General features: G+C 47.2%; 1 protein-coding gene across 4 annotated transcripts in view; it reads left to right on the plus strand.

Moving 5' to 3' along the window:
* The window catches only part of LOC142568468 (DNA excision repair protein ERCC-6-like), a 595,812-nt gene that overhangs the window by 548,598 nt on the left and 19,955 nt on the right, over positions 1 to 27,259 (plus strand). For 3 of the 4 annotated variants that reach the window (XM_075678394.1, XM_075678392.1, XM_075678393.1), the window contains one exon: positions 19,115 to 19,310. In XM_075678394.1, coding sequence (XP_075534509.1) covers positions 19,115 to 19,310 — 196 coding nt within the window. Of the gene's footprint in view, positions 1 to 19,114; positions 19,311 to 27,259 lie in introns of those variants that run through there. The other variant, XR_012825434.1, reaches the window with a different exon arrangement.

Genomic DNA, 27,259 nt, shown 5'->3' on the forward strand with positions numbered 1-27,259 from the left:
TATTCATGAGTGATATTGAAAATCGTAGTGTGCAGTCAAACTGGAACATGTTTTCGGCAGAGGTAAATCGCTTAATCAATAAACACATCCCAACCCGTACTATAACATGCAACCCGCGCGCGCCTTGGTACAATAATCATTTAAAACGACTATCCAACAAAAAAAGACGACTGTATCGTTCCGCGAAGCAATCACCCACTGACTCACGTTGGAAAGCCTACACATTAGCATCTAACACCTATGTAGCCGCACTCAAATGCGCTAAAGAAACATTCTTATCAACCACATTACCATCTATGCTGATAACTAACGTAAAAAAATTTTGGCGCGTCATACATCCACCTTCCGATGATTCTGTCACTCTTAACACTTGCTCTGGTAACCCTGTTCCGAAAAACCTATGCGCAACTCTCCTGAATAATAACTTTGTTAAAAATTTCTCGTGCACAGTTGATATTGAACTACCTATCTTGAATGACTATAACTTCTTAACTATGCCTCCAGTGACTGTTGAAGTTCCTGGAGTTATTCGACTAATAGACTCATTGAAGATGGATTCGTCACCCGGCTTTGATAACATCAGTGCTAAATTTCTGAAAAACACCTGCACTTATAGCTCCATTATACTAACCAAAATATTTCAAAAATCACTCAACACATCTACTGTTCCATCCAGAATGGAAAATAGGAAAAATAATTCCTTTGCACAAATCTGGCAGGAAAACATCACCTACAAATTATCGCCCGATATCATTAACCAGTACCTGCTGCAAACTGCTAGAACACATTATTCTTACTAAAATTGCGGATTTTCTCGAATCTAATTCATTTTTTTCGTCATCACAACATGGTTTTCGAAAATCATTCTCATGTGAACCACAATTATTAACATTTACTCACAAACTACACCAAATACTTGACTGTTCTTCTCTTGCCGATTGCATCTTTTTAGATTTTTCGAAAGCCTTTGACAAAGTGTGTCATATATCCCGGCCACGGCGGCCGCATTTCGATGGGGGCGAAATGCGAAAACACCCGTGTGCTTACATTTAGGTGCACGTTAAAGAACCCCAGGTGGTCAAAATTTCCGGAGTCCTCCACTACGGCGTGCCTCATAATCAGAAAGTGGTTTTGGCACGTAAAACCCCAAATATTATAAAGTGTGTCATAAACCTTTACTTTATAAACTAAGCAAATTAAACCTCGATCATAGCGTTCTCAAATTGGTTGAGTCATTTCTCGCTAACCGTTCTCAGTTCGTAACAGCTAATGGCCATGACTCACTTCATAGCGACGTTCAGTCCGGTGTGCCCCAAGGTTCCGTCCTGGGACCTCTATTATTCCTTATCTACATTAATGACTTACCTTCAGCAATAACCTCTGACGTGCATTTATTTGCAGACGACTGTGTAATCCTCAGAGAAATAACTAACGAACACGACATCTCCCTGCTTCAGGCCGATCTCAATAATGTCAGCAAATGGTGCCGATTGTGGCGAATGGAACTCAACATTAACAAATGCAAATTTCTGAGAGTATCCCGATCTAACGATAATCTGCCTTTGTACTACTTGAATAACGTTGCTTTAGAATCTACTAACTCATATAAGTACTTAGGCCTACATATAACATCTAAATTAACATGGAATCATCACGTCGAATACATAATTAATCAAGCTAACCGCTTGATGGAATACTTACGCCGTAACCTCTCTCATGCTCTCTCTCCTTTAATATTACTACATTATAAAACCCTGTTACGGCCAAAATTAGAATACGCTGCAGCTATATGGGACCCTTACCACGAAAACCTAATACATTCCCTTGAACTCATCCAAAACAGCGCCACTCGTTTTATTCTTTGGAATTACTACCGTGGTGCGAGCGTTTCTTCAATGAAATCGAATCTGGGTCTTCCACCGCTAGCAACACGTCGAAAAATTTACCGCCTTTCATTTTTTCATAAGCTGTATCACCACCCTACACTTCATCCAAAATTCATGTCGCTACCATATTACTTATCTCACGGTACTGATCATCATCATAAAGTTAGAATTGGTACATGTGACACGACACACTTCTTACATTCATTTTTGCCACGTACGTCGAAAGATCGGAATGAGCTTCCTTCTGACATTGTTTCCATTAATAACAATGATCATATTCGAAAAGCACTAGCTAACAATGTACAATAGCAAACGTTTGTACGAACTGCTCCTGGTGTTTTCCTTTTTCTTGTTTAATGTTACTTTTATATGTCATGTTCTATTACTGCATTTATCATACTTTCAGCTAACATTGTATAATTAGGAAATATTGTGTATAAGCTCATGATTTATTTCCTTCGTATTTGTTGTATAACCCACTCCCCTCTCTAATGCCGAAAGGCCCTGAGGGTAAATAAATAAATAAATAAATAAATAAATATCTGGAAAACTAAAAGCAGCAACCGATGGAGGTGCGGTCGCTGTTCGTCGAACTGATGAAGATGCTCCGAAGACGCGGAAGGAACTATCTCGACGACATAACAGCGACACGCCACCGTCCCGACAAAGTCTAGAAGCAAAGAATACGCCAACGATAGATTACCTGACGACGCCACGTACCAGCCATAGGTCAACGCGACGCAGCCGTGATCCGATGCCAAGACCTAACTGTAACGCAAGTTCAAGGGGTTTACGGTAGTGCGATTGAAAGATGGGACAAATGAAGACACACAGGGACACACACAGCGCTACCAACAAGCCCACATTGCAACCCTCGTGTAACGCAAGACAAAGAACCACCGACCTCGACGTGCTTCTCGATGGCCACGCAGTCACCGCCTTAGTAGACACAGGGGCCGATTACTCCATCATGAGTGGACACATCGCTGCCCAGTTGAAGAAAGACTGCATTTGAAGGCCCTCAAATTCGGACTGCTGGAGGACACCTCATCACGCCAACTGGAATCTGTACAGCAAGAATTACCATTCATGACCGGGCTTACCCTGCCACCTTCGTTATCCTCCAACAATATTCATGCGACGTCATTCTCGGTATGGACTTCTTAAACCAACACGGCGCAGTCATCGACCTGAAGTTGGTAACCCTGTCGGAAGATCAAGCGATAATGCTAGAGAGGTCTCGTAGCCACCATGCCTTGCGTATGCTCGAAAGTCAAGTCAGCATCCCGCCCTGCTCCAGCATTGTCATTTCCATCGGCACCAAAACACCTGCCGGCATAGAAGGCATCATCAAGGGTGACCAACGCGTACTGCTGGACTGTGAAATTTGCGTCGCAAGAAGGATCGCTCGACTGCACGGAGGAAAAACGAGTGTTGCTGACAAACTTCAGCCAGGAGTTCAAGCACATCAACAAGGACACGACGATCGCGTACATCGAGGCAATTGTGGAAACCAGCAATGCGTTTGTCCTCTCGGATTCTGCCGCATCTACCCTGACGACCGTAGTTCCCGAACCAGACTTCGACATAAGTGCAAGTCTCCCCATTAGTAAGCAGCAACAGCTCAGAAGTCTTCTCCGACGATACAGAGTGTTTTTCAACGTCATCAAGGATTCGACGGACACCAGTCGTAAAGCTTCGCATAATAACGGAAGAGTGTGCTCGACCACTCCGCCGGAGCCCTTACAGAGTTTCCACGCGAGAATGTGAAGCTATTCGCAAGTCGACGAAATGCTGTGCGACATCATCCAGCTGTCGAAAAGCCTGTGGGCATCTTCTGTAGTCTTGGTGAAGAAAAAGGATGGAACCCTACGTTTCTGCGTCGATTACCGTCGACTTAACAAGATCTCGAAGAAGGGCGTATACCCCCTCCCACAGATAGACGACGCATTGGATTGTCTCTGCAACGCTAAATATTTCTCGTCGTAGAATCTCAAGTCTAGCTACTGGCAAATAGAAGTCGACGAGAGAGATCGCGAAAAGACCACCTTCATCACGCTAGACGACCTCTACGAGTTCAAGGTCATGCCATTCAGACTGTGCTCGGCGCCTGCAACGTTCCAGCGCGTCAGGGACACGTTTTTAGCAGGTTTGAAATGGCAGACCTGTCTTGTTTATTTGGATGACGTCGTCGTCTACGCCGAAAATTTCGATGATCACCTTAGGTGGCTTGCAACAGAACTGCAGGCCATCAAGTCATCAGGGCTCACTGTGAAGCCGGAAAAGTGCCGCTTCGCCTATGATGAGCTTCTGTTCCTGGGCTATGTCATCAGAAATTTTAGAGTCTGCCCCGACCCGCAGAAGACAGCTGCCATAGGAAAGTTTCCGCAGCCCATCGACAAGAAGGCAGTGCGTAAATTCCTTGGCATGTGCGCCTACTACAGGTGCTTTGTCAAGGACTTTTTACGCATCGCTGAGCCGCTAACTCATCTAACAAAATGTGGCGTCGAGTTCAAATGGGAAATGCCGCAGGCCGGCACATTTCAAGAACTCAAATGATGCATGCAGTTGCCGCCGGTACTTGCGCACTTTGACGAGGATGCCGATACCGAAAACCACACTGATGCCAATAGCCTAGGCCTCGGTGCTGCCCTAGTGCAGAGGAAAGACGGACTTGAACGGGTGATAGCTTACGCTAGCCGGTCGCTGTCAAAAGCTGAAGGCAATTATTCTATGAATGAAAAGGAATGCCTTGCCATCGTTTTCGCAACAGCTAGATTTCGCCCTTAACTATATAGCAGGCCATTTAAAGTCATAAGCAATCATCACGCGTTGTGTTGGCTAGCGAATTTAAAGCATCCTTCAGGACGACTGGCGCGGTGGACCCTCAGACTACAAGAATACGACATCACTGTAACTTACAAGTCAGGACGAAAACACTCTGCTGCCGATTGCCTATCACGTACCCCCGTTGACCCGCCGCTGCAAGATGAGGAGGATGACGACGCCTTCCTTGGAATAATAAGTGTGGAAGACTTCGCTGAACAGCAACGAGCAGACCCGGAGATAAAAGGCCTCATCGAGTATTTGGAAGGGCACACCGACGTTGTCCTATAGGGCATTTAAACGAGGATTGTCTTCATTCTCGCTTCAAAACCTACTAGTAAAGAAGTACTTCTCACGAGTCCACGCCAACTACCTTCTTGTTGTTCCCTCAGCGCTGCGTCCAGATGTGCTGCACGCCCTGCATGACGAGCCGACCGCTGGGCACCTCGAATTCTCCCGGATGCTGTCGAGGATACAGGAAAGGTATTACTGGCCGCGCCTGATCACCGATGTTTCCCGTTACGTAAAGACATGGCGAGACTGTCAGTGACGCAAGACACCACCCACAAGGCCAGCAGGATTACTAAAACCGATTGAGCCTCCGAGCCGACCATTTCAGCAGATCGAGATGGACTTGTTGGAACCCTTTCCGATGTCAACAATCGGAAATAAGTGGATAGTCGTGGCGACGGACTACCTCACCCCCTTCGCTGATACAAATGCTCTGCCGAAAGGTAGCGCAAGTGAAGTTGCGAAATTCTTCGTTGAGAACATCCTGCTGCGACATGGCGCGCCAGAAGTCCTCATCACCGATAGAGGAACGGACTTTACAACGGAGCTCACCCAAGCCATTCTGCAGTGCAGTCAGACAAGGCACAGGAGGACAACTGCCTGACACCCACAGACGAATGGTCTTACGGAGCACTTGAATAAGACCCTCGCGGATATGCTAGCAATGTACGTCGACGTCGAGCACAAGACATGGGACGTGGTTGTGCCGTAGGTAACCGTGTTTATTTATTTATTTAGTGATACTGCAATCCCAGGAAGGGATTTTCGCAGGGTGGGCATGCAGATGCAAGCACTGGTCAAATATTTACAAAAGAAGCCAGAAAAAAATTAAAAAGGCCGCAAATGATTAGCGAACAAACAAATAGGATCAGCATTTGAGAGAACAAAGTTCAATGATGGCAGTGCAACATAGGAGTAGACATAGCAGCACTGTAAGGTTTGTGGCATATCTTTATCATTCAGGAACATATAAAATATTAGTAATACAGTAATACAAAATGTGAGGGGCAAGAATGAATTGGTAACTATATGGGCAGCAGGGAATAAATACAACAGAAAATAGATGTTAATGGACACTGAGGCTTCTGGTGAATGACGTCAGAGATTGCTGTAGTACTTGATCGTTAGTAAGTCGATTCCATTCCATTACTGTTCTTGGAAAAAAATAATATTTAAAGCAGTTATTACGCTGAAGAAAACTGGTGATTGTGAGGTTATGACGTCTTGTAGTGTAACCTGAAGAGAAGGATATTAGTCCGTCAATATTTATCTTAAAGTTACCTTTGATTGATTGGTACAGTCGAACCTGACTATATCAAACCCATTTGCATTGAATTCTATATATCGAACAATTTCTGGGCACGGTATAGTTTCAATGAGCACACATAGCAAAAATTATGTTTACATCGAACAAAAATAGCAGCGACTCCCGATGTATCGAACGTCGAGCGGCGGAAAAGTGCCCCCAGAAGTTGGCTTTCCCTCGTGGATGCGGGGAAACCCGACGGCGCAGCTCGAACCAACCGCTCTCCCTACCGTGACCGCACTGCTTCGGACGAGCCGTCGACACCCCCCTGCTAAAGTTATCGTGGCCTGCCCGCAGCGCTTGCTCAGACAGCCAATCAGAGGCTCTTGTGCCCTCGTCGTGCAAAATGGTGAAAGTGTGAGTTGTCTCGGTGATTTTCTGGTCCATTGTGTGTGTACCTTGTGGGCCTTCTCCCGCAGTGTTGCCGTGACGAAGCGGCAGAATCTGCCTTTTGTCGTGAAGCTCGAAATCATAAAACATAAATCGGGTTGAACGCGGTGAGAAGTCAGTTGTGTCTCCGCAGCGTGAATGATTCCGAGGAACACTGTCAGGACGATCTTGAAGAACAAGTGGGAAATTAAGGCTAAACGGGCCAAACTCTTGCCCCGGTGCTTGTGGCGCCCGACGCGTACGCACGGCCATGTACGAGTGGTTCATCCGAAATAGCTTCAGCCGTAACGACTTCCGCATGCTCGGTGATGACTGTAAATTCTGATGAATGCGACGCAGCCTTTGCCAGTGTTGCCGAAACTTGGAGCGAGCTGTCAGAATTTCCGGAAGCTGTTGATGAATCAACAGTGGACGAGTTTGTGATTGCAAATTGGTGTCGCGACCATGGGAGAGCCCATTAATGAAGACTACATTGCCGACTTCGTACCGAGCACAAGTGAAAGTGGGCACAATGAGGAAAGCAACGACCATCCTTGGCCCACATCCTTAGAAGTGATTGGTGCGCGCACTAGTCCGGTGCTTCTGCGCGAATGCGGAAGGTTGCGGCCTCAGCTGCTCCCGAATCCTTAGACAATGTGGAGAAGTGCATGCGTCGCAGGCAGCAAAATTGCCCAAGCAGAAAGAAATGCAGGAATATTTCATGCGAAACTAAGCTAGTTTCATCAATAAAGTGGTTTTCTAAGTGGTATGTGCTTTTTATGGCATCCAATTATCCAGCAGGCTTATATCGAATTAGGCTCTATATCGAACTGATAGGCGTTTTTTTTTGCGAGTTCGATATAGCCGGGTTTGACTGTATAAGAACTTAAGTCGGGAAACGCGATTTCTTTCGGATACAGATATCAAACCAGCACTATTTAACAGATCAGTTACTGATGTGCCTGCATAGTTATTGTAAACAAAACGAGCTGCTTTCTTTCCTACGTTTTCAATTTTATTAATGTTCGTTTTAGTAAATGGATCCCAAATTATCGCCGCATAATCTAACATTGGAAGGACAACCGATTTGTAAGCTAGGAGCCGGACTCTGTGTGTGGAGTTTTAGCACTCGCCTAAGAAAAAGAAGTTTACGGTTAGCATTGCTTATTTTCTTGTTCTGCTTATTTTAGTATTTATTTATTTATTGGTGTCGTGTGCGTATCATAGCCACGCACGCTTATATCGCCTTCCGTTTCTCTACCACGGGTGCGCTTTAAAACCATGGCGCTGCATTTTTTGCTTTCCTTTCCTTCCTTCTTCTCTGCCCTTAAACTGGCGCTCTTAACTACTACATGCAGAGACAAAGCAACAACGCGCGCATTAGATCCCATAGATGAGATGAATATTTACAATTATTATTAGGGTTATAACTATATTCGAGTGCTGATTGCCGTGCTATCGTTTGTTAACGAAGCTTTCTCTCAAGTCTAAATATTTTGACAGTTTGTCGTGTGCGTATCATAGCCACGCACGCTTATATCGCCTTCCGCTTCTCTACCACGGTTGCGCTTTAAAACAACGGCGCTGCAATTTTGCTTCAGAGACTTTCCTTCCTTCTTCTCCGCCCTTAAACTGGCTCTCTTAACTACTACACGCAGAGACAAAGCAACAACGCGCGCATTAGATCCCATAGATGAGATGAATATTTACAATTATTATTAGGGTTATATGTATATTCCAGTGCTGATTGCTGTACTATCGTTTGTTAACTAAGCTTTCCCTCAAGTCTAAATATTTTAAGGCAGTTTGTCGTGTGCGTACATAGCCACGCACGCTTATATCGCCTTCCGTTTCTCTACCACGGGTGCGCTTAAAACCACGGTGCTGCAATTTTGCTTTCCTTTCCTTCCTTATTCTCCGCCCTTAAACTGGCTCTCTTAACTACTACACGCAGAGACAAAGCAGCAGCGCGCGCATGCGATCCCATAGATGAGATGTATATATATATATATATATATATATATATATATATATATATAATATAGCAAAGTATAAGTCATAGCTCTCGTAGTATAGCCTTCCGGGCCGTTTCCTTTTTTTTCTTTTTATTCGTAAGTAGTTCTATTAGGGTTATTATAATTACACGGAGGTATTTCGCCCTCGTCAGCCGCAGTCCTTGAGATAGCTATTCTGGCGGCTAGCTTCCCACGCTGTGCGTGCCGCCCTCGCACCTGTTTAAGCTTTTCCTAGACGCTAGAGTTATACTATGTCCGCGCAACCTTGAGCGATCGGAAAGCGCGTTTTCCCCGCTTGGCCGGCGGAGAGGGGAGGCTTTGTTCCGGCCGCAGAGCTCCACGTCTCAGTAAGGTGCCTGGTGGTGGTCTCGCGCGGACGATGCCCTCTCGGTGAGCGCATATTTCCCCCCTCATCGTTTAAGAGGTTCAATACTTGCAAGCATTTGTCTCGCAAACCATATTTCTTTCAAGGGAATTTTCCTCGTCTCAATAATTTCTCTCGTTGTATTCGAGTGCTGATTGCCGTGTTATTGTTTGTTAACGAAGCTTTCCCCTCAAGTCTAAATATTTTAAGGCAGTTTGTCGTGTGCGTATCATAGCCACGCACGCTTATATCGCCTTCCGTTTCTCTACCACGGTTGCGCTTTAAAACAACAACGCTAAAATTTTGCTTCAGAGACTTTCCTTTCCTTCCTTCTTCTCCGCCCTTAAACTGGCTCTCTTAACTACTACACACAGAGACAAAGCAACAACGCGCGCATTAGATCCCATAGATGAGATGAATATTTACAATTATTATAAGGGTTATAATTATATTCGAATGCTGATTGCTGTGCTAACGCTTGTTAACGAAGCTTTCCCTCAAGTATAAATATTTTAAGGCAGTTTGTCGTGTGCGTATCATAGCCACGCACGCTTATATCGCCTTCCGTTTCTCTACCACGGGTGCGCTTTAAGACCACGGCGCTGCATTTCTTGCTTTCCTTTAATTCCTTCTTCTCTACCCTTAAACTGGCTCTCTTAACTATACTACACGCAGAGACAAAGCAACAACGCGCGCATTAGATCCCATAGATGAGATGAATATTTACAATTATTATTAGGGTTATATGTATATTCCAGTGCTGATTGCTGTACTATCGTTTGTTAACTAAGCTTTCCCTCAAGTCTAAATATTTTAAGGCAGTTTGTCGTGTGCGTATCATAGCCACGCACGCTTATATCGCCTTCCGTTTCTCTACCACGGGTGCGCTTCAAGACCACGGCGCTGCATTTTTTGCTTTCCTTTAATTCCTTCTTCTGTACCCTTAAACTGGCTCTCTTAACTATACTACACGCAGAGACAAAGCAACAACGCGCGCATTAGATCCCATAGATGAGATGAATACATACATATATATAATATATATACATACATATATAATATATATACATATATAATATATATATATATATATATATAGCACAGTATAAGTCATAGCTCTCGTAGTATAGCCTTCCGGGCCGTTTCCTTTGTTTCTTTTTTTTCGTAAGTAGTTCTATTAGGGTTATTATAATTACACGGAGGTATTCGCCCTCGTCAGCCGCAGTCCTTGAGATAGCTATTCTGGCGGCTAGCTTCCCGCGCTATGCGTGCCGCCCTCGCACCTGTTTAAGCTTTTCCTAGACGCTAGCGTTATACTATGTCCGCGCAACCTTGAGCGATCGGAAAGCGCGTTTTCCCCGCTTGGCTGGCGGAGAGGGGAGGCTTTGTTCCGGCCGCAGAGCTCTCCACGTCTCAGTAAGGTGCCTGGTGGTGGTCTCGCGCGGACGATGCCCTCTCGGTGAGCGCATATTCGGTGAGCGCACGATCGCGGACAACGTCAGCCCCTTTCCACGTAAGTGTGAGGCTCGGAGCGGGAGCTATGGCGCTTGAAAGTAACCTGGGGCTTGACGAACCAACCGACTGAGCTATCTTTACGGGCAACATCCAAGGGTGACGAGTTGAAATCACCTCCCATGTTCCTTTTCTTTCTCCCCTTTTTTTCTTTTTTTCTTTCTTTTTAATGTCTTTTCCTTTATTTTATCACTGTACGGGAACCCTCCTAAAAAAATAAACTATATATATCCTCAATTATGTATGGCCACACATGTGCAGGTCATAAATACCAGGTTCTCTAGCCGAGTGCCATCCGTGCGGTATAACCGAGCTCAGATTGGTCCACCTTGACTGATCAAATAGGGCACCACTGTAGGTTAAATAAGGCGTACAACTGGTGCGGCACCCGCCGTGGTTGCTCAGTGACTATGGTGTTAGACTGCTGAGCACAAGGTCGCGGGATCGGATCCCGGCCACGGCGGCCGCATTTCGATGGGGGCGAAATGCGAAAACACCCGTGTACTTAGAATTAGGTGCACGTTAAAGAACCCCAGGTGGTCGAAATTTCCGGAGTCCTCCACTACGGCGTGCCTCATAATCAGAAAGTGGTTTTGTCACGTAAAACCTCATAATTAAAATTTTTTAATTTAACTCCTGCGGGGACGGTAGAGTATCCGTCTCCCGTGCAAGAGGACCGTGGTTCAAATCCCGGTGCCGCGCAATTCTCCACCGGAAAATACAAAATACAAAAACCGTGTGGTGAGAAAATTGCACGAACAGGCCTGGAGTGCGGCCTGACCCCGGTGACCAGAACCAATAACGCACTCTCTCACCAGAGCAGGATTGGCCACCCTGGTGCAGTACTTGGCCACAGCCTCCTATATGAATACAACAATCGAACCCCGGCCCTCAGTCCCCAGCAGCCGCGAAGCAACTGACCACGGCGGCGGTCAGATCTGTGACGCTGCAGAGGGTGCTAAGAATACCTGGCTCCGGACAGGCTGCCATTGGAATCTGAACCTGGCAACGTTTAACGTTAGAACGTTATCTAGTGAGGCGAGTCTAGCAGTGTTATTGGAGGAATTAGAGGGTAGTAAATGGGATATAATAGGGCTCAGTGAGGTTAGGAGGACAAAAGAAGCATATACAGTGCTAAAAAGCGGGCACGTACTGTGCTACCGGGGCTTAGCGGAGAGACGAGAACTAGGAGTCGGATTCCTGATTAATAAGGAAATAGCTGGTAACATACAGGAATTCTATGGCATTAACGAGAGGGTGGCAGGTCTTGTTGTGAAACTTAATAAGAGGTACAAATTGAAGGTGGTACAAGTCTATGCCCCTACATGCAGTCATGATGACCAGGAAGTCGAAAGCTTTTATGAAGACGTGGAATCGGCGATGGGTAAAGTCAAAACAAAATACACTATACTGATGGGCTACTTCAATGCCAGGGTAGGCAAGAAGCAGGCTGGAGACAAGTCAGTGGGGGAATATGGCATAGGCTCTAGGAATAGCAGCGGAGAGTTATTAGTAGAGTTTGCAGAACAGAATAATATGCGGATAATGAATACCTTTTTCCGCAAGCGGGTTAGTCGAAAGTGGACATGGAGGAGCCCGAATGGTGAGACTAGAAATGAAATAGACTTCATACTCTGCTTGAACCCTGGCATCATACAAGATGTAGACGTGCTCGGCAAGGTACGCTGCAGCGACCATAGGATGGTAAGAACTCGAATTAGCCTAGACTTGAGGAGGGAACGGAAGAAACTGGTACACAAGAAGCCAATCAATGAGTTAGCGGTAAGAGGGAAACTAGAGGAATTTCGGATCAAGCTACAGAACAGGTATTCGGCTTTAACTCAGGAAGAAGACCTTAATGTTGAAGCAATGAACGACAATCTCATGGGCATCATTAAGGAGTGCGCAATAGAAGTCGGTGGTAACGCCGTTAGACAGGAAACCAGTAAGCTATCGAGGGAGACGAAAGATCTGATCAAGAAACGCCAATGTATGAAAGCCTCTAACCCCACAGCTAGAATAGAACTGGCAGAACTTTCGAAGTTAATCAACAAGCGTAAGACAGCGGACAATAGAAACTATAATATGGATAGAATTGAACAGGTTCTCAGGAACGGAGGAAGCCTAAAAACAGTGAAGAAGAAACTAGGAATAGGCAAGAATCAGATGTGTGCGTTAAGAGACAAAGCCGGCAATATCATTATAATATGGATGAAATAGTTCAAGTGGCTGAGGAGTTCTATAGAGATTTATACAGTACCAGTGGCACCCACGACGATAATGGAAGAGAGAATAGTCTAGAGGAATTTCAAATCCCACAAGTAATGCCGTAAGAAGTAAAAAAAGTCTTGGGAGCTATGCAAAGGGGGAAGGCAGCTGGGGAGGATCAGGTAATAGCAGATTTGTTGAAGGATGGTGGACAGATTGTTCTAGAAAAGCTGGCCACCCTGTATACACAATACCTTATGACCTCGAGCGTACCGGAATCTCGGAAGAGCATTAACATAATCCTAATCCATGAGAAAGGGGACGCCAAAGACTTGAAAAATTATAGACCGATCAGCTTACTGTCCGTTGCCTACAAACTATTTACTAGGGTAATCGCAAATAGAATCAGGAACACCTTAGTCTTCTGTCAAGCAAAGGACCAGGCAGGATTCGTAAAGGCTACTCAACAATAGACCATATTCGCACTATCAATCGGGTGATAGAGAAATATGCGGAATATAACCAACCCTTATATGTAGCTTTCGTTGATTACGAGAAAGCGTTTGAAAACCTCAGCAGTCATGGAGGCATTACGGAATCAGGGTGTAGACGAGCCGTATGTAAAAATACTGAAAGATATCTATAGCAGCTCCACAGCCACCATAGTCCTCCTTAAAGAAAGCAACAAAATCCCAATAAAGAAAGGCGTCAGGCAGGGAGATACGATCTCTCCAATGCTATTCACAGCATGTTTACAGGAGGTATTCAGAGATCTGGATTGGGAAGAATTGGGGATAAGAGTTGATGCAGAATACCTTAGTAACTTGCAATTCGCTGATGATATTGCCTTGCTTAGTAACTCAGGGGAGCAACTGCAATGCAGGCAAAGCAGAAGAGTGGGTCTAAAAATTAATTTGCAGTAAACTAATGTTTAACAGTCTCGGAAGAGAACAGCAATTTAGAATAGGTAGCGAGGCACTGCAAGTGGTAAGGGAATACATCTACTTATGGCAGGTAGTGACCGCGGATCCGGATCATGAGAAGGAAATAATCAGAAGAATAAGAATGGGCTGGGGTGCGTTTGGCAGGCATTGGCACGGGCAGGACATGTAATGGGCATGGGCAGGACATGTAATGAGGAGGGAAGATAACCGATGGTCATTAAGGGAAGGGAAGCGTAGCAGGGGGTGGCAGAAAGTTAGGTGGGCGGATGAGATTAAGAAGTTTGCAGGGACAACATGGCCACAATCAGTACATGACCGGGGTAGTTGGAGAAGTATGGGAGAGGCCTTTGTCTTGCAGTGGGCGTAAACAGGCTGGTGATGATGATGATGATGATGATGAATCATCCAATGCTTTCCAGACGTACATGTTGCTGGGTTAGTTGGTTCATATTGCTGAGTACACCATAAATATGGCGCTCCCCATTTTCCCGTCCATCCTTCCTTGTTTGTGCCAAAGCGAACATATTTATGGTCTGCTCAGTCATCATCATCATCATCAGCCTGGTTGCGCCCACTGCAGGGCAAAGGCCTCTCCCATGCTTCTCCAACAACCCCGGTCATGTACCCCGGTCTGCTCAGTAATCCAATGTTTTGACTGCTTCATCATAGGTGAGCACATTGGGCTTCCTTGGTGCCACTCTTCCTGCGAGCACTTGAACGGTGCGTGTGTTGAGCGCCGCGATAAGCAATGCTCTCTTCTTCGCCTGGTCGCTGATGCCTGTCGCTTCAAAAGTAAGCTTCTGCCTTGATGACGTACGCCTTCCAGTTGTTCTTTTCGTCATCATAATCTGGTAGCTGTTGTTGCGCCATGGGAGCAATTCTTGCAGCAACTGCTGTACGGTCTTCATTGGTTGGCTCTTTCTTGATTCCGCGGGTTTCTTCCAGCCTCGTCACCAATGTTATGTCATAGCGCCCCGCCAAGTGTGCTCCCCGATCCCTGAATGACACGAGTGACATGTAAGCATCAGAACAACCTTTATTGGTGTCAAATCAGCATTTTTATAGCCATGAAGGAAAGGGAGGGTAAGCAGAAGTGAACACTGATGTTCTTGGTGCCCACATGCAGCAATTCTGTGTCGTGAAATGTAAGCCGCCATAGCTGTCAATTGTACAATAACGTGAAAGAAACTTGCTATATGCCAAGAATTGGTGCTACTCTCTTTGTCACCATATAGCGAGCAGTACTCACTCGCTAACCTTAGAGATTAGTACTACAATGCTGGCAGATGAGTGATTTTCTTTTATTCTCGATGGAAGCCATGCATTGGAAGAGCCGGCTACTCAGGTAGTCCCTATGCAGCAGCACTCCGTGAACTTGAACACACAGATTCATTCCATTCATTAATATACCAGTCACAATTTTTTGCAGCCAACTACTGCACACGTCATCACTCTACCGCTCCATATTTTGCTGCATGAATGGAGCACAATGCATAAGCGAAAACCCAGTTGCACTTCCAGCAGCTTATCGCACAGAAGCAGGGCAGAAGAGGTCATGGTTTTATGTTCGTACGCTTTCGCTGAGGCGGTGCGCCGCTGAAAGTGCTTTTTTGTTTCTCTGCAGCAAACTCCTTTGCAAAAAGGGTCAATAATGCAGGTGCAGATGCATAGGTACATAGAAGACGATGGTAGAGATGTTATTGCACTTTTGTTAGCAGGTTCGCCATGGAGTCTTTCATATTGTGACGCAAGTATCCCTTTCTGAGAGGAAATCCTTCACATTTTTGTTGTACTCACTTCTTTTGAGCAACACCATGGTGTTTTTCTTATCCACAGGAAGGATAGTAATGGAGGCATTGTTCCGAAGGCCCTTGATGGCTTGTTTCTCAGCAGGTGAAAACCGAGCTTGAGGGTTGCGCTTCTGCCATTTGGGCAGAGCAGTGATAGTGTAGGTGCAGGTTTTGTCTCTTACTTGGGAAGGAAGCTGAGTGACGGCGTGTTCTGCGGTGCAGGTTTCTTTCATTACGTTGGGTGCAGAGCCAGTGCTGAAGTTCATTCCCTTGCACAAAATGGCAGCTTCAAGTTCAGTGGGTTTGTAGGTGTCGATGATGACTTCCTTGGTTTGAGCAGTTTTTTTTTTGGTCTTAAAGCATTGAGCTTGCTTTCTTCTGACTTTCTGCAATGGCACTCCCTTAGCGCCACTGTGAAGTTGGTGTGAAGCTGTATCTGAAGTACTAAAGAGCCAAACAGACGACACAAGAAGAGACACGGACGAGCGCTTGTCCTTGTCTCTTCTTGTGTGCCGTCTGTTTGGCGCTTTAGTACTTCAGTAACATGCACCAACTAGCCCAACAAAACGTTCTGCGTGAAGCTGTATGTTTGGGAAGTCCTGAACAGTGAAACATTCTAGCTGATGCCTTGCAAAGAACATTTCAATTTTCAAGTCCTTGATTTTCTGTTGACATTCTTGAACTTGTGCTGCAAGTGATTTCTTCTCTCGGCTTGATGAATTATTTTTGGCCCCACACTGACATAACTGGTGTCTTCAAGCGCCGACGCTTGAAGCCCTCTGCATAAGGCCCTCCGCTTTGCACGTATGGTTGAAGGATTGTGGCACTTGAAGGCAGCTATTTTCAACTTAAGTGAGTGAGACGAACAAGCAAACCTAGGATACGATGTCTTGTCCAATGTTAGTGGGAGATGTAGTCAAAAACTCAACGAAAGTTTGTCTAGTCAAGTAATGATGAAGAAGTTGCAATCACCGATCCAGTCAAGTTGAATATACTAACAGAGACATTTCGGAAGCTGTACGAATTAATCACATTAAAACTGGCCAGAGCCATGTGTTGTTTATTAAGCCAATATGTGACTGTAATGAAGGAGTGTAGGTAGCGGGCAGATTTCTATCAGTTCTGTTAATACTCTGGTCCGTCATTTGAATCAATAAAGATTTCATTAGAAGCTTAGAACGAGAGACAGCTGAGCTAGTTGTTAAGGATTCATTATGCAGAAAAGAAGTGAGGCGTGCAGACAGGACACAAGAGTAGAGAAGTGGACAACATGAACGCCGACTATCAACTGAAGGGAGCGCCGAGGCGAAAAAAGAAAGAAGACACAAAACTCACCTGCGCAAGCTCAGGAATGGTAACACCACGTGTCAGTCGGGTACACGTGCCGGTCTACGTGAGAGATAACTGTTAAGGCACTTAATCTCTTCCTTATGCACGCCAGAGTTAGATGAATGCGCGATATTGTACAGGCATAAGAATGAAGATACGCGTCTTATGGTGGAGACATGGCATATCTATAATAGTGGAAGTTCATGCGTGAGTCAGCCTTCGATTACTTTACATAAGGAAGAGATTAAGTGCCTTAACAGTTATCTCTGACGTAGACCGGCACGTGTACCCGACTGACACGTGGTGCTACCATGCCTGAGCTTGCGCAGATGAGTTTTGTGTCTTCTTTCTTTTTTCGCCTCAGTGCCCCCTCGGTTGATAGTTGGCGTTCGTGTTGTCCACTTCTATACTATTGTGTCCTTTCTGCACGCTTCACTTCTTTCTTTGCATAATTTCATTACAAGTTGTGTCATTTTTTGCTGTTATGCCAGCATTTTCCCAATCGAAGCGGTGATTGTGATTATCGGTGTGCTCCGCAGGGGCATTTGAAGCTTTTCTGTTATTGGAGACGTCCTATTTATGCTCCTTTATTCTTATTGTAAACTTGCCGGTTTCACCGATGTAACTGCAGCCGCAGTCACGGTATCCTGTAGAAAATACTGGGGTAATCCTTGCTGTCTAGCCGGTCTTTCACGTTTACAAGCTGATTTTTCAGCTTGTTGGATGCCACTGTGCGATTCATAGATTCTATCTTGAGAAAACACAGCTTAGTGCTTCGCAGTTAGTGTGCTTTACATGAAACCTTGGCAACTGATTTTCTATCTCATGCAGCAGCCACAGTGAAGGTGTTCCTTTTGTGCTTTTTCCTTCTTGTGTGTTTTTTTGTATAACTTCAATGTATATTTATAAAAAATCGACGTACATGCGTACGAACTGAATGAGTGGACGATTAGCGACACTGATTTGAAACATCCAAGCAGAAATGATGGTGTAGACGCAGTCTGATTTATTGCAATAATGTATTTGAATTCTTTCTTTCATTTATTTATTTCAGTTTATAAAAGCGGAAGGTTTTGCACTATGGATTTGAATTTTGCACACAGAGCACACTGGTTTCTCACAGCACACTTCTGGTTGTGTCATAACAGAAGTGGCTATGGACACCCCATACATTACAAGAGAGTTTGATCTCACTTGAACCTTGAAATGGGCATGGGCAGGACATGTAATGAGGAGGAAAGATAACTGGTGGTCATTAAGGGTTACGGACTGGATTCCAAGGGAAGGGAAGTGTAGCAGGGGGTGGCAGAAAGTTAGGTGGGCGGGTGAGATTAAGAAGTTTGCAGGGACAACATGGCCACAATTAGCACATGACCGGGGTAGTTGGAGAAGTATAGGAGAGGCCTTTGCCCGGCAGTGGGCATAACCAGGCTGATGATGATGCTGATGATGAACCTTACCCTGAGGGGCACATCCACGTGCCAGGAGTTTGCTACAGGGAGGCTTTAATTAAATGTCTCAGTACCATTTCCCTTTCCAGCATGTAGCATGTATGGCCAGTAATAGATGACTGTTGCTTCTACCTACTGTAGCAAGGTTTGAGTATGGGCTAGTTGGTGTTCCATGGTATCAATCGTCACTTACAGCGCATACATAGACGAGGGACAAAAAAAGGACGACGAAGGCAAGCGCTGTCTTCGTCGTCCCTATTGTCCCTCGTCTATGTATGCGCTGTAAGTGACGATTTTGCCTACTGTGTTTGGCAACTAACTTGGTGAGGCATGCATCTTTCAATTGGCTGGTTTTTGTATCACTGCGTGATATTGACATGTACATTCAGTGCCTTTCCATGTGTTGTACAGTTACAGTTTGATTGACCTTTATATCGCGAGCAATGGAGGATTCAGTGAAGAAAGACGAGGACGACGAAAACATTCTGCTCGGTCGGAGCTGTTTTGCTGGGTGGCCAGCTGTTGCCTGTCATGTTAATACCGTGACAAAACTGGTGAAGTTGAGAGGGTTTTGTCACAATAGTAACACGACAAGCAATAGCCGGCCAACCAGCAGGACAGCTCCGATCAAGCAGAACATCTTGTTCATCGTCCTCGTCTGTCTTCACCGAATCCACTGCGATGAGCGAAATAAAGCTCAATCAAACTGTAACTGCACAACACAAAGAAATGCACTGAATATACGTGTCAATATTAAATGCAATATAAAGACACAGTCAGAATCTTTGAACATCAGTTGAGCACATTGTGACCAACCTTGCAGGTGTGCACTCGGCCATGCGGCACGATGTGATCATGGACTCTGCAGCCCCTGACTACGCCCTGGTGGAGGGTGAAGCGGAGCGGGTTGCGCAACAGGCTATCCGGCGGCTACAAGAGTCCCGCAGACGCTGCCTGTCGGCTATGTCGGGAGTGCCCACCTGGACAGGGCTGCACGGCATGTCAGGGGCTCCACCCAGGTGGGTTGTTTACTGAGCAGGAATGTAATTTACATACTTCATCTCAGTAGTGAATTACAGCTAGGGTTTTCTTGGATATGAAAAAGAATGACAAAAAGAATATTTTTATTGGCAATATATAGATGTGTTGGCAGCTATAGAAAGCAGCCATTCCAGAAGGGTTGCTGCTTGTTGCCTGCTCATCGGACAAAGGTGGCAACCCACTCAAAATGAATGCTTTTTGCAGCTGCTGACAGGCAGCGACACAAGTTTATTGCCTTAGCAGTAGGTAGCTTCCCCATAAACAAAGGCAACTTTGTATTTCTTACATTAAAAATTAGCCGTGTATTTTGGTGACAAATGTTCCATTTAATGATTCACACAATAAAATGCAGCTTTCTGCAAAACTTCAGTAACACCAGAGCAGTAGAAAGCACAACATTACCTTTCTACGATTTTAAGAGAAAAACATCCCTGTATAACCCGCAGATTTTGATGCCAGTACATGCTGACTGAATCGAGCTCTGAGTTGTCTCTGTATATTTCTTGAGTAAGCAACCTATTCTGAGTCAGGTCAAGTTACAAACCTTTGTGTCTGAGCCTTCTTTCCATAAGATTTGGGCGAGTCTGAGCGCATGATTCCTGCAAGTCTGAGTGAATCTGTGACTCTGAGTGATTACGAGTGAGTGTAAATTCAGGCGCTCATGACACTGGTTGAGGCAGCCTGGGCATGATTTCTGGTGAGTATAAGCCCGAGTGAACCCAGCAGAGTCTGGTCTCATTGAGTCTGAGTCAGAGTGAAGTGTGCTGAGTCTGAATTATGGTTTTTATTAAGTTGTGGCGATTTATGTGCCAGAGCCAAGACATGATTATGAAGCGCGCTGTAGTAGGGGACTCCGCATTAATTTTGACCAACTGGTGTTCTTCAATGAATGTGCACCTCATGCACGGTACAACTCACTAACAAACCCTACAACCTGAAGTCCGTAAAAAATTTGCAGATTGGCATTTCCATAATGCGAAGCATTGGACCAATAACATGCACCAAGCTGGTGGGGCCCGAGTGGCTCGAGACTTACAATGTTCTTAAGGCTTTGGCAAGCTTAACATTTGCGCTCCTCGAATTTGGCCTGGGTCGACAGCATCATCGGGCATGGCACGTTGGCGAGCAGTTCTGTGATGTCCACTCGGCAAGAATCATTGTGGCAGGAAAAACTGACGCACTTCAAGCTGGTGAGGCTTCAGTGTTTGTCATTTTTCTGTTACGCAGTGTTTTAAGACAGCAACAGGAAAATGAAATAGACCTGATGGGCGATGCCGCAATATGGTGCTACCAGGAACATGATGCCCACTTCGCGTCACCTGCAGCAGGGAATAGTGGCGGGTGCATTCATCACAAATTTCAGTGATCCAAAGACAGACAGAAGACAATGTGGTAATGTTAGAAAAAACATAACTCAAAAGCGAGTAAGCCAAAAAAAGAAACGACAAAGAAATACTGCAAAGAACAACTCTAAGCACCCACTAAGTCCTTACTGCTCATGCATAACAAATCAACACCTAAACTATGGTGTCTCCATTCCTAATAAACTGAAGGCCAAACAGTCTGACCATCATGACGAGGCGGTAGCCGATCAACATGTAACAAGACGCCACTGTTGTAACTCCAGTGTGATGCAGGCGCCGGCCTCCGTCACTGTCGCTTGATGGGGCTGGTTTCCACTCTGGTGGCAGTTATTACTGGCTCTCCACCGTGACAGCAACAAGTCAATGGTTAAAATCCATCATCGCTTCGTCTCATCTTATGCTGAGGGCAAAGGTGTAGGTATGTATTGTCATTAATATTGCTACGGAACAGTATTCGCGATGACGAAGAGGCGAGCAGTGTGAAGACGACGAGGACGATTGGAGGCTAGTGTGGGCTGTTGCCTCTTGGCCAAGTGTGGCGTAATCCCTTGTAAATATACCGGAAAAACCGGGCTATGCGCTCCTGACACTGCCCAGGCAGCGCGTCTGAGCAGCGATCGTCAGTGCCTCTTGCGGCACCTTCCGTCAAAACTAACACTGACGGACCACGCTATTCACGCTGCCAACGTGATCGCATGTACATGCTTGTCTTGAAACGAACAAATGGCGCAAGTATTGCTGTGTGATTTCAGACCAATCTCAAAATTAGACGGTCGGATACACTCTGGCATTCGTAGTAAAGGGAAAAAGCTCTACGCTGCCAGGCACGTTCACAGCGTGAAAGAAGTCGCCTTGTGACTGCGCTGGCGAAGTGTCACTCCCAGCAAGGCAAGCACAACTGCAGCGTATTTCTGGCCTGAGTACACTAAATTATTCAACTATCATATTATGCTTTGATCAAGCAGCTCAATTGAGTGCACAGGCATGGCTGAGCTTATTAAGTGTTAGGCATAGGTGTTCTTATCCAACCATTTGAGTTACCGTAGACAAAACGTGTCCTTCCGTGGTGCTGTTTTGACACGCTTGCAAAGCCTCATTGGCCAGGGATGATAGGCGCCATATCTTTTATAAGTACTAAAAGGCTCTATTAAACAACTTGCACAAAAATTTTATCAGACTGCTATGTTCTGCCAAGCAACCGCAGTACTTTGTTTACACTCTAAAACAAAATTGCACCCTATGGGTTGTATCTTGCCTCACAACAATAAACGTCATCTGTGTTGTCCGCATTTCCCTTCTTTAACGCTGCGAGCCCGGTACTTCCCAGTAACGAACGGCATGCGCCTTATCAGCATGACATAGCATTCCCGACAGGATAGTAGCGGGCGCGGCGTTTTCAAGAAAGGAAACACAAGCAAGGCAGATGATGATTATCATTGTGTGGCAGATACACACCTCAAAGGTTGCAAACTTTTCGTTAGAGTGTAGAACTGCCGAGGCACCGTCACGACCTTGGGCCGTTCAAGCCGCCAAGACTCGGGTGACCGTACCTGGCAACCTGGACCCAAGCAGGGCCACACAGCGTGAAGTGCTGAGCGACTCACGCAAGCCAGAACACCTGCAGCCACCACAAAGTACGCTTCGTACAGCACAATAAATAGCTCTAAAAGATATGGGGAATCTGCAAAAATATGTAAGTCGGCTGCCCGGCAAGACTCCTTCTTGACCAAAAACTTCAGTCTACTGACTACAATACTTTCTAGTGTGATCCTCCAGGAAGGAAGCATGAGCACAAAACCACGGCTGGCCAGGAAATCTGTAGAGTCGGAGCGCAGGCAGCCCTCCACGGCCGTGACAGCCTTTGACGAAACAGTACCGCCGTCCCCTCGCTTTTTTTCCTGGGCTGTTTTCGATCTCTCGCACATTTGCCATTGTAAAACAGCGGTATGAGAACGTTTACCTGCAGGACGGTGGCACACGTGGTTCAGAAGTTTCGAATCACACGCGGTCATAACAACACGTGCGCCACTGGATTCTACGCCGTCGACTGAAGTTGTATCAGTACCAGAGTTGCGCTTTCGACGCTACAGGTGGTGCGGCCGTCGCCGGGAAACTCCACTGTCAGGAGCGTGTAGGTCGGACGGGAATATAGGTCGATTCCCCAACTAACGAATTCTAAAAATTAAAGAAATAGTTTTCAATGGCAAAAGTACCGAAAGACACTCTTACTTTGAAACAAATGCGACTCACGCACAATAGTGACAGTATTTATTTAAATGCTGCTCGCATGTGCACCCGGCCACTTTTTAACAGCATTGCGCGACCATCGACCCGCGTGCTTGTCAGCACCTTATTAACGGCGCTGAGCGGCGAAACAAACGCGATACGCGCATGTGTACACGTGCCCTTACTTTCGCTATTTCACCGCTCTGTGCCATAATGATAAGATGCTGACAAACATGCGGGTCGATGGTCGCGCGATACTGTTAAAAATTGGCCGGGTGTACAGTACACAGAAGGGCACGAAGTGCGCAAGCGCTACTCCGAACCAGAGCAACGCCTTTGATCAGAGTCGTCCGAACTAGAGTCGGATGACGAGTGCTTCTCGCTGCCCAGTTCAGAGGTGTGCGCGATCTCTACCGCTTTCAAACAGATGCATTCGGCAGTCACAGGCAGCGATCTTACACGCAGCTCCCACACGAACTCCGCAACCTTGTCTACCAGTTCTGCGGTCGGCCCACGAAATGACATTTTCTGTTAGTTTGCTGCTTCTGCCTCCACCAGTACCGAATGCTCTTTTCGGATACTCCAAATTCGCGCTGTGCCGCTAGGTTGCCGTGGGCTTCCGCGCACTCAATCGCCTTTTTCTTGAAGGCGACGGTGAATTGCCGTCGGCATCGGCTCATTTTGAAACAAAATGTGAAAAAGCAGCCTTTAACCAATATAACTTTGTGACAATGTAAATGCAAATTGGCGGCGCCACAATGTTGCCACGTCGCGCTGCTGCTGATGGCGATGGCGAAGGCGGCTCTTTACTTCATCTGGCCATTGTTGCAAGACTTTCGTTGTTTTTCGGTCAATGTCCGGTATAAAAGACGAAGGTCGACTTTTCGCAATGTTGTTTTGAGAAAAGTTCGACTTATATTCCGGTTTTTACGGTACTTGTATATAGCTTTTCGTCTGCGTCTTCCTACGTAAAATATCTCGTGGAGGTGGACGTTCCCTGTACCTCGTCACGGAGCTTTGCAGTGGACGGTACATCGAGCTTCCTTCGTGGCTCCCGGCGATGACAGCTCAACTCAGCCGCCTCCGACACCTGCTGCCACTTCGACGACCTACATCAGTCTCCCCGCTCCCCGTGATCCTGGCGTATTCTCGGGCGAAGATGGGGAAGACGTCGAGGACTGGATCAACCTGTGCGAACACTTCAGCTGGTGGGACCGGTGGGACCCTACTATCATGCTCGCCAACGTAGTCTTTTACCTCGGTGGCACACCTCGAGTTTGGTTTCGGACGCACGAAGATGAGCTCACCAGTTGGGATTCGCTTAAGCAAAAGCTCCGAGACTTGTTCGGCAACCCATACGGTCACCATCTTGCCGCGCAGAAGGCGTTATCCAGCCGTGTGCAGACGTCAACGGAGCCCTACGTCACGTACATTCAGGACGTCTTGGCTTTGTGCCGCAAAGCTGACGCACATATGACTGAGTCCGACAAGGTTTCCCACATCCTCAAAGGCATTGCCGATGACGCCTTCAACTTGCTCGTTTTCAACAACGTGGCGACGGTGGATGCAGTTTTAAAAGAGTGCCGCCGCCTGGAACTCGCTAAAAGCCGACGTATCGACCAGCAGTTTGCCCGTCTGCCCAGCACCCCAGCGACATCTTCCCGTACCGACGCTCCTCGTCCCACCAACACTGGCGATGCTACCAGGATAGTCCGGCGTGAGATTGAGGCCGCCTATCCGGCTGCCTTCGATTCCAGCTCCTCCAACGCACCTGCACTCACGGTTTCTCTGATCCAGGCAGTTGTCCGCCAGGAATTCGCAAACATGGGTCTTCACACCATCTGCTCGGCCCATCGCCCTAGTACCCACCCGGCTTCTTCGACTGCGCCCCGTCCCGCATCTTATTACCTACCACGTTTCCGCGACCCATCTGAATGGCGCACTACTGATGACAAGCCCATTTGTTTTCACTGCCCTCGAATCGGGCACATTTCTCGGCACTGTCGCAGTCGCTGGAATTCCTCGACCCGGTCTACTTATATTGCCTACTCTCGCCCCTCGGGTGGCCCTTCTCGTCCCTATGCCGCACGCTCCGACAATGCCGCCACTGATTCTCCTGCGCCGAACCGCCCCTATTCTCGTTTGCCGTCGCCACAACGACGACAATCTCGCTCTCCCCAGCCCAGTCGCTCGTTTCCGCCGACTCCCTTCCGACGCCGCTCCCAGCAGGAAAACTAGACGATGCAGCGCCTCGAGGTGACGCTGCATTGCTCCCAATGCCGCCAAATCCTCTACTGACGTTGCCCACTCATCTGAACCTTCTTTACGTGCAAGTCGACGATGTTTCTCTATATGCTCTTATAGAGACTGGGGCGCATTTGTCGGTAATGAGCGCTGACCTTCGTAACTGAAGAAAATAATCACGCCCGCCATGACGCCTGTTGTCCGTGTCGCCGATGGCGGAACAGCCCCCGTAATTGGTATGTGTGCCGCCCGCGTATCGTCGATCGCTCCACTATCGCGCTATTCAGTCATTGCCCACTGTCCCCACGACATCATCCTCGGCTTAGACTTCCTCTCCGCACATTCTGCGCTCATCGATTGTTCCGCCAGCAATGTACGCCTTGACCTGCCTGTTCTGGATTCCGCTGAACCACAGCCCAGTCGCCTCAGTTCCGTCGACTTCGTTCGCTTGCCACCTTCGGCACTGACTTACGTTGACTTAGTGTCATCCCCACCAGTGCCCGACGGTCACTACATCGCGGCTCCTATGCAAGACGGCCATACTTATATGGCCGACCCTTTTCTGTTGTCACAGACCATCACGCGCTTTGCTGGTTGCGCTCACTGAAAGATCCTACAGGAAGACTTGGTTGCTGGGCCTTAAGCCTCCAAGAATATTCGTATACTGTCACCTACAAATCTCGCCGACTACACAAGGACGCTGACTACCTTTCTCGCTACCTAGTAGACGAGCCTAACGATGCCGACAGTACTACCGCCAACGGCATTTTCTCTGTGTCTGCCTTCGCTAACATCGCCGATGAGCAGTACCGAGACCTATCGCTGCGAGCACTCATCGAGCGTCTGCGCTCTACACCTACCGACGCATCCGTTCGCCGATATGTCCTCCAGGGCGGCATTCTGTACCGAAGGAACTTCCTCCCCGACGGATCTGATCTTCTTGTCGTGCCAGAACATCTACGACAGACTGTGCTCTTTGAGATGCATGACGCACCCACTGCGGGACATCTTGGGGTAACCCGCACGTACGACCGCGTCCGCCGCCGCTTCTATTGGTCTGGTCTCACTCGCTCCGTCTGACGCTATGTTGCTGCCTGTGATCCCTGCCAGCGTCGGGAAACACCTCAGGTGCTACCTGCCGGTCATCTCCATCCGATCACCGTCCCTGTGGAACCGTTCTTTCGTGTTGGATTAGACCTCCTCGGTCCCTTTCCCGCGTCATCCTCTGGGAACAAATGGGTAGCCGTCGAAACTGATTACGCCACCCGATATGCTATCACGCGGGCTCTCCCTACCAGTTGCACCACTGACGTCGCGGACTTTCTCTTGCGTGACATTATCTTACTTCATGGCGCCCCGCGACAGCTGCTTACTGACCATGGTCGTAACTTCCTCTCGAAAGCTATCGCCGCCATTGTGCGTTCCTGCTCCACTCAACACAAGCTGAGTATACCTCATACCATCCTCACACCAATAGCCTGACAGAGCGGTTAAACCGTACTCTTACCGATATGCTGTCCAAGTACGTTTCCAAGGACCACCTCGACTGGGACATTGCCCTTCCTTGCGTCACATTTGCCTATAATTCTTCCCGGCACTACACCGCCGGATTTTCTCCATTTTATCTCCTGTATGGTCGCGAACCGACCTTGGCCCTTGACAAGGCACTTCCTCCTGCTGTGATCTCAACAAGCGAGTATGCGCGCGACGCCATCGCCCTCGCTAACCATGTACGCCAGCTTGCCCGTGCTCGACTGACGGCCTCGCAAACCACTCAGCAGCGTCAGTACAACGCCCGCCACCGTGACATACACTTTTCGCCTGGTGCGCTCGTGCTTCTGTGGTCGCCCTCTCGTCACGTCGAACTTTCAGAAAAGCTCCTTTCGCGATACACAGGCCCCTTTCGCGTGCTGCGCCAGGTGACACCTGTGACGTACGAAATTGCATCTGTGAGTTCGACCTCGTCCTCTACTCTGGCATCTAGCGATGTCGTGCACATCAGTAGGCTCAAGGCCTGCTACACTGCTTCCGAGTCCGGCCTTTACTCGCTCCGGGACGGCGCTTTTGCCGCCAGGGGTAGTGCTACGAAACAG

This window comes from Dermacentor variabilis, unplaced genomic scaffold (genome assembly GCF_050947875.1).
Source record: "Dermacentor variabilis isolate Ectoservices unplaced genomic scaffold, ASM5094787v1 scaffold_19, whole genome shotgun sequence".
Taxonomy (NCBI): Eukaryota; Metazoa; Arthropoda; class Arachnida; order Ixodida; family Ixodidae; genus Dermacentor; species Dermacentor variabilis.